We start from the raw sequence: 13,773 nt of genomic DNA on the forward strand, positions 1-13,773 counted from the left end.
GTCTGGGACAAACAGAGACACTTACTCCAAAGAAGAGTGTTCTCAGGATCCTAGCTACAATAATGAAGTGAACCATGCTGGCAGGTAATGAGCGCCCCGTCAGTGAGGATGAGTAAGGCCATATGATCCATTCAAACATTAACAGCAATTATCTCTAGATGGTAGAATTCACAGGCTTGTGTTGCTGTTTCTTAAAATGTTGATAAAAGCTATCGATTAAACATTCACCATATGCCGGGTCTTTTTATGTGTATGTCATTAAAATGTTATAATAATCTGATAAGGTAGAATCTGTCGTTCCCAATTTACAGATAAGAAAACTGAGGGCCCCAGAGGTCAAGTTATTTCTCAAAGTCATGCAGCTAGGAAGTGGCAAGTCGAGAAACAGATTGGCGTGCTGCTTTCTTCTACCAACGCACTGTTCTTTCTTCTTTGTGTTTTCCCAGCTTCTGGCAATGAACACGTATTGCTTCCATCATCATGAAAAAGTCCTACAAGTGACTGATTTTTAAAAAGATCCCTTCCGCTCTGATGTTCTGCGCTTCTCTGGTTCTCAGAGCCCCGCCCAGCACCCCGTCCGCGCCCCATCCTCGCAGACACCGCCTTGCCGCCCCGCCCCCACAGCAGCTGTTGCTGGGGTAGGACGCCCCACGGCCCAGTCTTGCTGAGGTCTGCTCAAAGTGTTCCTGGCAGACTTCTGGCCCCAGGGGAAGTTCAGGGGCAGGTCTGGAGAAGGAGAAGGGGAAGTGGGAAGGGATGTGAAACTTGGCCACAGCCTGGCGCCACTCCTGCTGGGTATCCCACAGGGCCCCGGGCGGAGGGCAGGAGCGTCCAGTTGGAGTTGACGACCGGAGGCAGGTGAGGCCAGAGCCCAAAAGGGAGGCGGCTGTGAAATTTGGGGGTCCAAGGGAGCTGGCCCAGGGGGCTGGACAACTGAGACAGGGAGAGAGGGAGACACAGATTGGGGGACACTAATTCATGACCCAGAATGGGTGAACGGAGGGAACTTAACTCTTTGGGCCAGAGCTTGGGGAGGGTGGGAGGTGGTGAGTTAGATCCACCACCTGGGGGGTCTTCTGCTTCAACCATGGTGCCTGGGTCCTGGCCCCCAAAACACAAGCAGCTGGGGAAAGGCTGCGGGCGCCAGAGCCAGCAGTGGGACCCAGCAGAGGGGGCCGTGGGGGCAGCCAGCTGCCCGTCCTCTGGCAGAGGCTGGGAAGAGCCAGGCACAGAGGAGTGAGCAGGTGCTGTGCCGGGTGTTTGTGAATTCCTGTGTGCACGCACAGCTCCACCATCTGGGCGAGAGGGTGCTAATTAAATAAGGAGCAGGCGCTCAATAAATATTTGTTCAATGAAATCGATCGTCTGTGGGAGCGTGTGAACATGTGTGTCCAGCTGAGTGAGGGATGGAGTCTATCTGGGTATCGGTTGCATGTCTGGGAGTGTGCAGTGGATTTTCGAGTTTCCATACCATGTTTCCTACATGCTTGGACGAGGCTGTGCTTGTGTGTCTGAGTGATGAGATGGGTGTGCTCAGTCGCATGTGTGTACCTGCCTGGGGTCCCTGGGGCTGGATTGGGAGCGGACATCGAGGGCCCTCGGGCTGTGTGTGCACTGGGGAGGGTGTGTATGTATCACATGTGTACGGGATTCGCGGGTCCGAGCTGCGTGTGTGTGAGCACGTCCAGCCCACCCAGGCCCTCCGGTGTCTCCGCAGTGCCGCCATGGAGGCCCCCCAGAGATGGCTGGTGGTCTGTGTCCTGGCCGTATCCCTGGCCTCGACGGTGACGCAGGATGTGTGCCGCGCACCAAACGGGAAGGATGGGGCTGCAGGAAAACCTGGCCGACCTGGACGGCCAGGCCTCAAGGGGGAGCAAGGGGAGCCCGGTAAGCACCTCCCTCTGGACCCAGCCCCTCCGACCTTGGCCCAGCCTCCAGGGTCGAGGCTTGAGGGTGGCACTGAGAAGCAGGAGTCCACCTGCCCCCACCCCATGAAGCATTTCCAGTTTGCACTTGGCCCCAGGGGCTGAGGGGGCCTAGCCTTCTCCCTGTGCCACGTCCAAAGGCTCCCAGGACCCCACATTCCCCTGACTGCCTGGATCTTCTTTCTCTGTCCTCACCTCCCTCCTCTGGAGAATGGGTGGTTTTGAGCAATGAGTGTGAAAGGTCTGGAAGCAATGCCCAGTCCTTGGTCATTGTCCAGTTACCAGATGATTAGGCCCCAGATTTTAGACTCAGGAGCCTGTGCCTTGCTGTGTGACCTCAGGCAAGTTACTGACCCTCTCTGAGCTAAGTTTCATCTACAAAATGGAGAAGTAACCCTGCCTGGCACATAGAAGGGACCAATTGACTGCAACTATCCTTTTTGCTTCCTTCCAGCAGCCCCAACTCTGCCCCTGCTTCCCTCTCCGCAGCCCCTTCAGGCTCCAGAAACTCTCATGTTCTAGAAAAATAAAAGGCTGGGGGTGATGGAAAGTGGAGGCTGTCATGACCAGAGTGGAAAAGGAAAGTCTCATGTAATCCCCCTGAGCCTCCCAGTCCGTGGCAGACCAGAAGGATTGCATAGACGCTTGCACTAATCTGCATCTGGGCATCCTACATGTGGTCCCCAAACCTGAAGAAATAGGGTCAATGGCCTGGAGGGGTGTGGAGGGCACAGCCATGGGCAGGAGCACAGCGGAGCAGCCAGAATGTCCTGCATTTCCCAGAACTTGACGCTTTCCCAAATGCCTGTTCACACTTCTCTCCATTTCACAGATGAAGGGGAGGCTCAGAGAGGTTAAGACACTTGCCCAAGGTCACACAGCCAGTCAGAATCGATGTCTTGAAGGCCCAGGCACTTCCTTGCCCTCCATCCCACAGACGCAGGGGTTCCAGGCCTCTCCCTGCTGACTGGTGGGCACTGGGCTCTTGCTCTCGATCTGGTATTTCTCCCCACAGGGGCCCCTGGCATCCGGACAGGCATCCGGGGCCTTAAAGGAGACCAGGGGGAATCTGGGTCCCCTGGAGCCCCCGGCAAGGTGGGCTACCCAGGGCCCAGTGGCCCCCTGGGGGACCGTGGTGTCCCAGGATCGAAGGGCATCAAAGGCAACCCAGGAAACATCAAGGACCAGCCGCGGCCAGCCTTCTCGGCCATCAGGCGGAATCCACCGACGGGGGGCAACGTGGTCATCTTTGATATGGTCATCACCAACCAGGAAGGCCGGTACCAGAACAACTCGGGCCGGTTCGTCTGCGCTGTGCCCGGCTACTACTACTTCACCTTCCAGGTGGTGTCCAAGTGGGACATCTGCCTGTCCATTGTGTCCTCCTTGAGGGGCCAGGTCCGGCGCTCCCTGGGCTTCTGTGACACCAACAGCAAGGGGCTCTTCCAGGTGGTGTCGGGGGGCACAGTGCTCCAGCTACAACAAGGCGACCAGGTCTGGATCGAAAGAGACCCCCTCAAGGGCCGCATTTACCAGGGCTCCGAGGCCGACAGCGTCTTCAGCGGCTTCCTCATCTTCCCGTCTGCCTGAGCCAGGGCAGGCCCCCGCCCCGGCCTGGCCTCGCCCGCTTCCCACTGCGTGACCTGGCCCCCTCATCCCAGCTCTCTGGCTTCTACGTGCCGCTCTGTAAAATGGGGGTGCGCTTCCTTTAGCCGCCTGAAGGGAGGGGGCTGGCTCCGAGAGCCCCTAGGACTTGCTGCCCCACTGCTCGCTCTAAGAAGATCGTCTCTTAGAACTCTTCCCGCAATAAACGTCTGAATCTGTGCCCGCTGGACTCAAGGCGTGGTTGCCACTCTGAGCACGGGGAGGGCGGGCGAGGGTGGTAGTAATCACCGAGTGCGGAAGAGGCAGGCTCATCTTCAGCGTTTCCCATGATGTGTTCAGCAGGTCCTAGCAGCCTCGCCTGCCCAGGTTCAAATCCTGACGCCGCCACTTACTAGCTGTCTGATCGTGTGCGTGTTGCATGAGTTCTGTTTCCTTATCTGTAAGGGGGGACTACAGGAGCACCCACCTCAAACGATGGTTGGAAGCGTTAAATGACTTACTATATGAAAATTGTAGAGCAGTTCCTGGTTCATAAGAGCTTTGGGGTTTCAGCTATTATTATATTCTGTTTAATCTTTATGATCAAGCCCTGAGGTGGGTACAAGGACCCCACTTTACAGATGATGACACTGGGGCGGGGGCGAGGGGAGTGTGAAGTCCCAAGTCAGTATCTAAGGGGAGGATCTGGGACTTGAACCTGCGTCTTACTGAGGCCCGAGCCTGTATGTTTAACCACCACCCTCGCTGGCCTCCCCAGCCTCTACAGCTGCACTCGACAAATCACACAGGTGCTTTGCCAAGCCTGTACTAGGAAGGCGGCGCAGGAATCGGAGCGGGGCACCCAGCAGTCCTCCTCAAAGCTAGGTTTCCTGTGTCCGGCCCTGGGCTTCCGCCCTGGCAAGCCCGGAGGCTGGGGCTGCTGCCTCTGCTGCCTGCTGGGCCTCCCGCCTGGGCTGGCGGCCCGGATGACCTCGAAAGTTCACGGTGCGTTCCCAGGGTCCAGCTCAGCCCACCTGGGAGCTGCTCTGAGGCAACAAACCACCATGTCCTTCGTATGTGAGGAAATCGGGGGCTCAGTCCTGAACATGTCCAATGCTCTATGAGTTTTCCCAAAGGACGCCGGTTTTATCTGTGTGCTGTACACACACACACACACACACACACACACACACAATCACACACATGCACACCACACACGTGCACACACAGACCTCCCTTGAGACGCAGGTGGACCCACATTCCCGGACCGAGACTCATCCGCTCCCCCAGGCGATGCCCTCCCCAGAACACACCCTGCACGCCCTTGGACATGCACACTAGCTACCCCTCCACACCCACGAGACACACTCCGGGAGGCAGGAGCTGTCGTTCCGCACGGCCCTGGGCTCTTCCCTCCCGGGGCCAGCTCTGCCCCCGCCCACCCACGGGCTGGGGAAAGAGACAGATCTCTGGGCACCGACTGCGTGCTGGACATCCCAGAGCCACTGATGCCTTTAGTCCCAGCAGAATGGATGAGGACACTGGGGCTCAGAGAAAGGAGCCGCCGACCCAGGGTCACACAGCCAGAAAAGGGCAGGGCCTAGGTCTGAACCAGGTCTGCCTGGCCCCAAAGCGTGCCTTCTTTCATGGCAATGGGCCTCGAGGAAAATGTCAGGGCTGGAAGCCCGTAGGAGCAGAGGAGGCCAGGCTAGAGGTTGGTGGGTGCAGGGAGTGCCCAGCTGCCTCCTCACCCAGACGCTACCCACACCTCCTTCCAGCCCCCTCACCAAGGCAAAGCTCTGGTCCCTGCAGGAAGGCACAGAGCCAGAGCTGGGCCAGGCGGGAGGGGCTAAGGAGGGCTGAGTGTGGGCTGAGGCTGCCACCTGCTGGACAAGCCAGGCCAGGCGCAGACGAGGTGAGAAGGGAGCACGGAGCCACGCGTGCCAGCAGGCTGGGGAGCCCCCACCCCCATACTGTTCTTCCCAGGACTCCGAGGGCCAGCGTGTTCATGACCTTGACCTTGACAGCCCCTCACCAGCCGCACGGGCTCCAAGCCCAGAGGCAGGGGGTGCCAGGATGCAGGTGAGCAGGGGTGATGGCAGGGAAGGTGGGACCATCGTCAAAGGAAGAGGCACCAACCCTCGAAGCCAGGCCCACAGCGTACGGGAGGGGAGACCGAGGCCCAGGGCCAGGGCTGTGCTGAAGATCTCGGGAGAAGGAGTGGCAGGGCCAGAAGGAGAAGCCAGGCCTGACTGTGCAGCCAGGGCGGCCCGAGCACTGTGGCAGCTGCGGCCATCAAAGCCGGGCCATCCTGGGGGTCCTCCAAGTGTGGCCACTGGGATGGCGCATGTGGAAGTTTCTAGAACAAGCCCTGCCACTTGACAAGTGTGTGTGAGCCTTGTTTCTGGGGGCAGCTGAGCAGAGAGGTCAGAGCAAAGCTTTGGACACCAAGAGACCACTCAGTGTGTGTGGCTTTGAGCAAGGGCTCACACTTCCCTGAGCCTCAGTTTTCTCATCTATAAAAGGGGGATAATAATGTCCTCCCAGGGATGCTGCGAGGAAACTGAGTCTCAGACACAGCGAATGCCAACATCGGGCATTAGATGGGCTGGACCTGATTCTGGGGGACGACTGTGCCCTGGGGGCTTGTGTTCAACACGCACACACAGACACACACACACACACACACACACTCCCTTAACCAGATGCCGGGCAGTCAGCGGACATTTCCTCATTTCACACACTCCTGACTGGGAGGGGGCTGTGGACAGGGCTGTCACTGTGGTCAGCCTGGCTCAGCACCCAGAAGAAAGTGTCACGTCAGGGAATCTGTGGGAAAGGGGATGTGGGATTGGGGGAGGGCAGAGGGGAGGGGGCCCAGCCCTCTCTGGGCAATCCCAGCTCCGTCCACTCCGACGCGGCGGTGTCCTTCTGCCCGGGAGAGGGGAGGCAGGTCTGAGGACCTCTCTGTGACCAGGCCAGAACCGCCACCCCCAGCGAGGCCAGGACCCCTGCCCAGGTAAGGGCAGACGGCAGTTTTTCCCCTGCCACCTTCCTGACACATGGTGCCAGGGACCACTTGGTTTGTGAGAGGGAGGAGCGTCCCCACTCCCTACTGGGCCCGGGGTCCCCCATCCGGCCATGGGAGGGACAGGCAGCTGGGCTCCTGAGGGCTGAGGAGCCCGGGAAGCGAGGGGCAGGGAGGGGGAGGGGCGGGGGGGCCAGCCCAGCTCTCTCCCACCCTGCTCCTTCCCCAGGACGGACATGGGGCCCAGCTGCCGGCCCCACCTTGGACTAAACCTGCTGCTGCTCCTCCTGGCCCTGCCCGCCGGGGGCCAGGCTGACACAGGCTGCTACGGGACTCCAGGGATGCCAGGCCTGCCTGGGGCCCCGGGGAAGGACGGGCATGACGGGCTGCCGGGGCCCAAGGGGGAACCAGGTGAGTCTGCTGGCCTGCTTGGGGTTGGGGTCTGGGGTGACCTGGGGGCAGGGCAGGGGCAGCAACTTGACAGCGGAAGTGCGTGCCCTGATGCCTCACCCGTCCCCAGGGCAGAGTCTGAGTCCCACCGTGGGGCTGGCTCCCCCTCCACAGAGCTCAGGCCTCAGGCCTCCCCCAGGCGACCTTGGGACCCTCCCCCAGGCGACCTTGGACTTGGACCCATGCCCCTCTGGGCTCCTCATTCTCTTTAGCTGACAATGGGGATAACAGTGGGGCACACGGGGCACTGCCCGGCAGTGGCAGGAGGATCCCAGCAGACAGGGCCGGAAAGCCTTTGGCAGACTCGCTGGTGTTTGGCTGTGACTTCGTGACCACGCCCCCACCACCTGCCCTGCGCGACACCTGGGAAGGTGGGCCCACGCGGTGAACGTAGCCCTCTGCGTGAACCCGTGCAAGTTACTTAACCTTGCAGGGCCTCGGTGTCCCTGTCGATACAGTGGGGAGATGGCCGTACCTACTTCACAGGGCGCTGCGAGGACTGAGTTTAAGCACAAAACCATTCTGAGCACACGGCGGATAAGGGCGTAGGCCATTGCTGTTGCTTTGATCAGAGGCCTGTGCTCACCTCCCTCCCCAGGCTCGAGCGTAGTGAGAGAGTGGGCAGTGGGAAGCCAGGATCATAGTCTCGGAGTCTTTGGGCGAAACCCGCGGGTGAGCCCTTGCACGGCAGAAGGGGGTTGAGGACAGGAACGGGAGGCTGGTGCTGAGGCCAGAGCTGGAGGCCAGGGGTGTGTGTGCCTTACCTGTGAGTGAGACCCACCGTCTGGAGCCCGCCTGGGTGAGCCTGGGTGGGGCAGGGCAGAGGTGCCGGGGGTGGCAGAGGCAGGTGGAAGAGGGAGGCCAGTGGAGCAGAACGTCTTTAGCAGTTTGCCACCGTCACCTTCCCCCCCGGCAATAGAAAGGGACTTTACCAGCATTCTGGAAGGAATTCTTCAATTCAGCGTGAGCCGAATGAGGCCCCCAGGTCTGCACTTTTAGCGACCCTGTACTGCACAGCTGCCTCTGGCCGTCTCACTGCCCAGGGTGGCTGATGGCCACCAATCACCCCCGAGTACCAGGCACAGTCTCAGGCTTACAAATGAGAAAACCGAGGCCACAATCCTTTGAACACGTGACTGACTCCCGCTTTGCAAACGTCAAAGCTGACGTTCAGAGAGATCGAGCGACTCGCCCAAAGGCACGCGGTGGAGCCCTGTCCAGCTCCAGAGCCCCCCACTCCTCTGAGACCCCTCCCCACTGCTGAAGATGTCACGAAGGATGAGACACTGCTCTGCTTAGCATCAGTGACAGCCACCTCCAGGACCTGACGTTCCTGAACACGCTTCCTGTGCCGTGCCCTGCACTGCGCTCAGCCCTCTGCACACGTCCGCCCACCCTGCTCTGGCAACGGCATTCTGGGACCGGTTCTAGCACACCCTTCTCTCGGCTGAGCCAACACAGGCTCGGGGAGCAGAGGCCACCCGCCCGGGTCACACAGCCTGGAGCCCAGGTCTGCTGGGTCCTGATCCTACAGTCCTAACTCTGGGACCTACCAGGTCACAGCCATAGAGAATCTGTCATGAATGGGTCTGCACAGACACCCAGCCCTGTGGAAATGGGATGAGGAAAGGAAACATGAGGGCTGGCAGGGGTGGTCAAGGAGGGCTTCCTGGAAGAGGCAACTGGAGTCGAACCTTAAAAGATGGGTGTGGTTTAGACGAGGGGAGAAGGATCTCACAGGGCCTCAGATCATCAGGGCTGAAACAGAATCAGGTGCTCCGACTGGCATTCAGCCAGACTCGCGTTCGAGTCCTGACTCCACCTCATGCTGGCTGCGTGGCCTTGGGCAAGTCTCTGACCTCAGTTTCCTCATCTGTACCACGAGGGAAGTGGAACGCGCCAGCTGTCGCAGGGCTGAAGGGGGTCAAGTGGGGCTGGGGCGAGCTGGAAAGAACAGCCCCCTTCCTGGGGCAGCGTCTATTCCACTCCGTCCAGAGGTTCCCACGTGCTAACGCCGGCCTGGGTGGCGCCATCTCAGGAACGGATATAGGCTTTGTGGGACTCTGATGCTTATACGCTGTCGAGGGTCCCCTTTAAGAAAAATAATGCAAGATGATAGATACACCTGATTGCACGGGTGGTAGTTACAAAAATCTACACATGTGACAAAATTATATTAGAACCCCCCCCCACATGCACACACACACACGTAAAACTGGTGACAGCAGCACAAGCTCTGTGCAGATCACACATGTCAATTTCCCGGTTTTGATATTACACTTCGGTTATGCAAGATGTGCCCTTGGGGAAAACCAGGTGAAGGGTACATGGGACCTCTCTGTTCCTTTTTTCCTTTTTTTTTTCAACTTTCTGTGACTCTATAATTATTGCAAAATAAAAAGCTGAAAAAAATATAAATACAAAATTAGGCAAAAGGCTTTGAAGGGGCTAAGGCTCAAGCTTTATCAGCTTCCAAGGAAATCTCCCTCTGACCAATCTTCTGATTTTCAACAAGAAGGAAGGAGAATCTAGACTTTCAGGTGAGTTCTGAATTTGTTAATGTGGGGCTCTAACTAAAAAACTTAAAGACATTGTGCAGCTGTCTGTGGCCACAGGCCATCTGTGCCGGGGCTGGCAGTCCCAGCCATCAGCCCACTCTCTGAGATCCCATCCAGCTCTGACACCTGCTGGTGCTGTCTAGTCCTCCCTTCTCTGTCGCAAATGTGGAAACTGAGGCCAAGAGGCAGGGTGGTGCCTTAGACAAGGTCAGAGGGCAAGTCCGTGGAGAGGCAGGACTCGAACTAGGCTCTCCCTCCCCTCCGGCCAGAGCCTTGCTCTGCGCACTGCTCCCAGGTCCGTCTGTGGGAAGGAGATTCTACGGACCAAACAGCAGTGGTACGTCCCCTGGAGGACACCCCCAGGGTCCCTCTTCCCTGTCCCCTGCCCCATCTCTTTCTTCCTGCCTGCTCTATCTCCAGGAATCCCAGCCATTCCCGGGACACGAGGACCCAAGGGGCAGAAGGGAGAACCCGGCACACCTGGCTATCCCGGGAAAAATGGCCCCATGGGACCCCCTGGGATGCCGGGGGTTCCCGGCCGCATGGGGCCCCCCGGGGAGCCCGGCGAGGAGGGCAGATACAAGCAGAAGCACCAGTCGGTGTTCACCGTCACTCGGCAGACAGCCCAGTACCCGGCGTCCAACGGGCTGGTGAAGTTCAACTCGGTCGTCACCAACCCGCAGGGGGATTACGACACGAGCACGGGCAAGTTCACCTGCAAAGTCCCCGGCCTCTACTACTTTGTGTACCACACATCGCAGACGGCCAACCTGTGCGTGCACCTGTACCGCAGCAACGTCAAGGTGACCACCTTCTGCGACCACATGTCCAACAGCAAGCAGGTCAGCTCGGGCGGCGTGCTGCTGCGGCTGCAGGTGGGCGAGGAGGTGTGGCTGGCCGTCAACGACTACAACGGCATGGTGGGCACCGAGGGCTCCGACAGCGTCTTCTCCGGCTTCCTGCTCTTCCCCGACTAGGGCGGGCGGGCAGGCCCCGGCCCCCCAGGCCGTCCTCCCCCTGCTTCCCTCCAGGACCCACTGTGCTGGCCACTCTCTGCACCCTTGCTCAGGGCCCTCTCGCCGCCTGATGGACTCCTCCTCCAGGAAGCCCGCCCAGCCCCCACCCGTGAGCTCTCTCCCTCCTTCACGAGTCACTGCTTACACTATCCCTTTGACACGTAACCAACACCTTCTGGTACTGTTATTAGGGCTTTTTTCAGGTCTTGGAAGAGGTGGGGAGATACATAAATAAAAAATTAAATCAACAAATATGCACGGCTCGGATTCCTCACTGCGCATTCCTTGAACTTTACATCTTCGACGTTGCCTCTGCCCCGGCTGTTCTGTGGGCGCTGGACTCGGGGCAGCTAGTCGGTGCCCAGTAAAGCTTGACTGCCAATACCTGAGACACTCGGCGCCATTTGTCCCGGTGGGAGAGAGATGTTCGAGGGCGGTTACAGGCCGCCAGTGGTCCCCAAGGGGTCGTCTGCTGTCACTTGTTTGGGGACGAGGCACTGCTGTCATTACAGGTAACAGGAGTGAGTCTGAATTCCTGGGCCTGTGCTGAATCTTGGGAGCTCTTGCCACCCGAGGGCTGTGGGCTCAGGTGAGCCCAGTGCAGGCAAAGACGAGCTGTGCAATGAATTTGTGCTGAATGAAGGAGGGAATTGGGGTGAATTAATGAATGCGTAAGTGGGGAAATGAATGACTAAAACCAGAGCAAATGAATGAATGGATAAAACATCATAATGCTAATGTTTATTGAGGGCCTACTATGCACCAGGCATTATGCTAAGTCTTTACATGCATCGACTCATTTAGTGTTCATCTCAGTGAGTGAGATGTGAGGGAGAGAATTGGCCCCCCAATGTCTGACCCACCCTGAATAACTCATAGACTCTGGGACCCCCCTGCCCAGGAGATTATCTAAAACTACTGCTGCCCACAAGCTGTTAAGTTTCCACGGTGACATTATTGATGGTTGGACTCAGCCGCTGTGATCCTTGTGGATAACCAGGGAGGCCCAGTGTTTGATGTTTCAGGTGTAAAAAGATAAAAAGTGTAACTTTCCCATGCAGACTTCAGGTCCAGGCTCAGAGCCCACTGAGACCCAAGGCTCACTCAGGCCTGGGAGGACCTGGCCTATCCTGGCTGCCATCACAACTTGGTTTCACAAAGCCCCACGGAGTCACCAGCCGACTGAGGCGGGCTGCAAGAGCAGCTGCCCAAGCTGAGATCTGCAACCACCTCCATCCACTTTGGCTCTTCTGTTTGGGAAAGGGGCTGTGTCACACCTCCCTGCCTTTGCCCATACTGTCCCTTCATCCCGTAGAGCCCCCAACCCACTCACACAAATCCCCCATCCACCTGGCTAACACACTCAACTGCCAGGAGTCAACGCAAAGATCACCTCCTCCAGGAAGCCCTCCCTGATTCTCCCCTTTGTGTCTCCAAAGCACCCTCCATAGATTTGACCACAAATTCTTACCTCTTTAGAGCCCAAATCTGGTGGTGAATAAAATTAACCCACCGACTCATTTAAAATAAAACAAAACAAACAAAACCAGATTTCTGGATGCAAGGCTGTTTTATAACAGTTTGGCAAAGACGAGCCTGTGGGTGAGTGGGCAGTTTGCAGGGGAATCTGATGCACACGGCCCACCTGCTGGCTGCTGTGCACTTATCTGCTTACAGGTCTGCGTCCCCACCGCACTGCGAGCATCCTTGGGGGTAGGGCCCCTTGGATACATGCCCGGCACATGGTAGCGGCGTGAGAAATGTATAAGATGGGAAGGGGGAGACATGGAGACACACACACACACACACACACACACACACACACACACACACACACGGAGGGAGCGCGGGAGGCAAGGGCCAAGGGTGTGCGGAGTCCGGGTGTCCCGGGTCACCAGCCACCCGCAGCAGCATTCACAGTTCTCCTCTGCCCGCCACTTAGCGGTCCTCCCGGCAACACCACGAGTGATACATCTGTCTTCTCGTTTCTCTTTTGTTTAAAAAATCAATCACCGTTTATGTGGGCCACAGTGTCAGATCAGAAACCCGTACTTTGGAAACGACAGTTTCTGTGCCGTTTTTATTTTCCACAATTGTTTCCTTGTTGTTCTCTCTTCATCGGGAGAGGCAGGCGTTTGAAAATGCCATGCCCGGCTGCTGTGCCGCGGGGAGGTGGGCGAGAGTCACGTAGAGCAGGAGAGCGGGGTGGGGTGCGGCAGGGACCAGAACAAGACACCCCAAACTGGCCAGGAATCTCTTTCAGACCATGAGGAGCTGAGGGATTTGGGTTTCTTTCTCTACTCTTTGTAGGGACCCTCTGTCTATCAGAGAGGCAAGCCAGCAACTCTATGGGTACAGAGACCAGCTGACTCCCACTCGGGCGGGGGTCAAGGCCCAGGGACCCCTCAGCTCCTGATCCCTGGGTCCAGCCTCCCCGCTCCTCTGCTCCGAGACTGCAGGATTCCATCATATAAATAACACTGGGCGCCTGGCAAGGGCTGGGCCCTGGATGTGCGGGGTTGCCTCACTGGCCCCACCGCAGCCCCGGGAGATCAGTGCTCAGGCCTCCCACTGACTGAGTGTAGACCAGGAAATAGGGCAGGAGATGTGCCTGAGGCAGCGTGGCCAGGAAGAGGCAGAGCTGGGAGTCAAACCTCAAATTTCCAAAGCGCAAGGTTTTAACCCTCCTCTCTGCCACTGCCTGTTCTGTCTCACTGCTTCTACCCCGAGTTCAAGCTGATCTTTTCCCATTGCCATCGGCCACTAGGAATTAGAGGCCCAGGCCCAAGCGGCCTTGGGAGCCCTCAGCTGGACCCCTGGACCTGCGACCGACTAACTCCCTTCTCCTGCCTTGGAACCCACCGCTGTCTCCTCTGCACCTGGCCTGGTCCCTTTGGGGCTATAGTTGGCTGAGCCCAGAGATCTTCCGGTTTTATAAACTCGTCTTTTCCTCCCCTATCACCCACTGCAGTGAACTCATAATGTCCACCTGTCCGCACCCACAAGGATCTCCTACCTCCAAGCAAGGGTGTGAAGAGGGGCCCTCCAGCTCCCGGGGCTTGCAGGCAGCCCTCCGCAAGGGGCGTCACACTGCCCGGTGGCAGCCACAGAGGCAGGGCCGATATTCAGTGCCAGGAACGCCCGGCTTTGAGTCCTGCATTGGCCACTTACACGAGGTGGGCTCCAGCTGTCACTGCTTTCTGTGACATTTA

At 58.2% G+C, this 13,773-nt stretch overlaps 2 protein-coding genes across 3 annotated transcripts; both read left to right on the top strand.

Moving 5' to 3' along the window:
• The first annotated feature begins 663 nt into the window (after positions 1-663).
• C1QA (complement component 1, q subcomponent, A chain) lies at positions 664-3,748 on the top strand. Of its 2 annotated transcripts, none has more exons than XM_012650937.1 (3): positions 664-858; positions 1,718-1,887; positions 2,941-3,748. In XM_012650937.1, the coding sequence occupies exons 2-3, from the start codon at positions 1,725-1,727 to the stop codon at positions 3,513-3,515; spliced, it is 738 nt and encodes a 245-aa protein (XP_012506391.1). In that variant the 5' UTR covers positions 664-858; positions 1,718-1,724; the 3' UTR covers positions 3,516-3,748. The 2 variants fall into 2 exon arrangements, with proteins under 2 accessions (XP_012506391.1, XP_012506392.1); XM_012650938.1 differs by having other exon boundaries at positions 696-858; positions 1,658-1,887.
• Positions 3,749-6,409: 2,661 nt separating this feature from the next.
• C1QC (complement component 1, q subcomponent, C chain) lies at positions 6,410-10,792 on the top strand. Its single transcript, XM_012650939.1, has 3 exons — positions 6,410-6,528; positions 6,767-6,948; positions 9,966-10,792. Exons 2-3 carry the CDS (start codon positions 6,774-6,776, stop codon positions 10,520-10,522), a joined length of 732 nt encoding a protein of 243 aa, XP_012506393.1. The 5' UTR covers positions 6,410-6,528; positions 6,767-6,773; the 3' UTR covers positions 10,523-10,792.
• Positions 10,793-13,773: the final 2,981 nt, after the last annotated feature.

This window comes from Propithecus coquereli, unplaced genomic scaffold (genome assembly GCF_000956105.1).
Source record: "Propithecus coquereli isolate 6110/MARCELLA unplaced genomic scaffold, Pcoq_1.0 Scaffold341, whole genome shotgun sequence".
In the NCBI taxonomy this organism is placed as follows: domain Eukaryota; kingdom Metazoa; phylum Chordata; class Mammalia; order Primates; family Indriidae; genus Propithecus; species Propithecus coquereli.

Excerpts from the sequence above, each read along its gene's own strand:
- C1QC (XM_012650939.1), top strand. The coding sequence starts at position 6,774 with ATGGGGCCCAGCTGCCGGCCCCACCTTGGACTAAACCTGCTGCTGCTC. Across the intron at positions 6,949-9,965 it reads GGGGCCCAAGGGGGAACCAG|GAATCCCAGCCATTCCCGGG; the intron begins GTGAGTCTGCTG and ends CTCTATCTCCAG.
- C1QA (XM_012650937.1), top strand. The coding sequence starts at position 1,725 with ATGGAGGCCCCCCAGAGATGGCTGGTGGTCTGTGTCCTGGCCGTATCC. Across the intron at positions 1,888-2,940 it reads GGGGGAGCAAGGGGAGCCCG|GGGCCCCTGGCATCCGGACA; the intron begins GTAAGCACCTCC and ends TTCTCCCCACAG.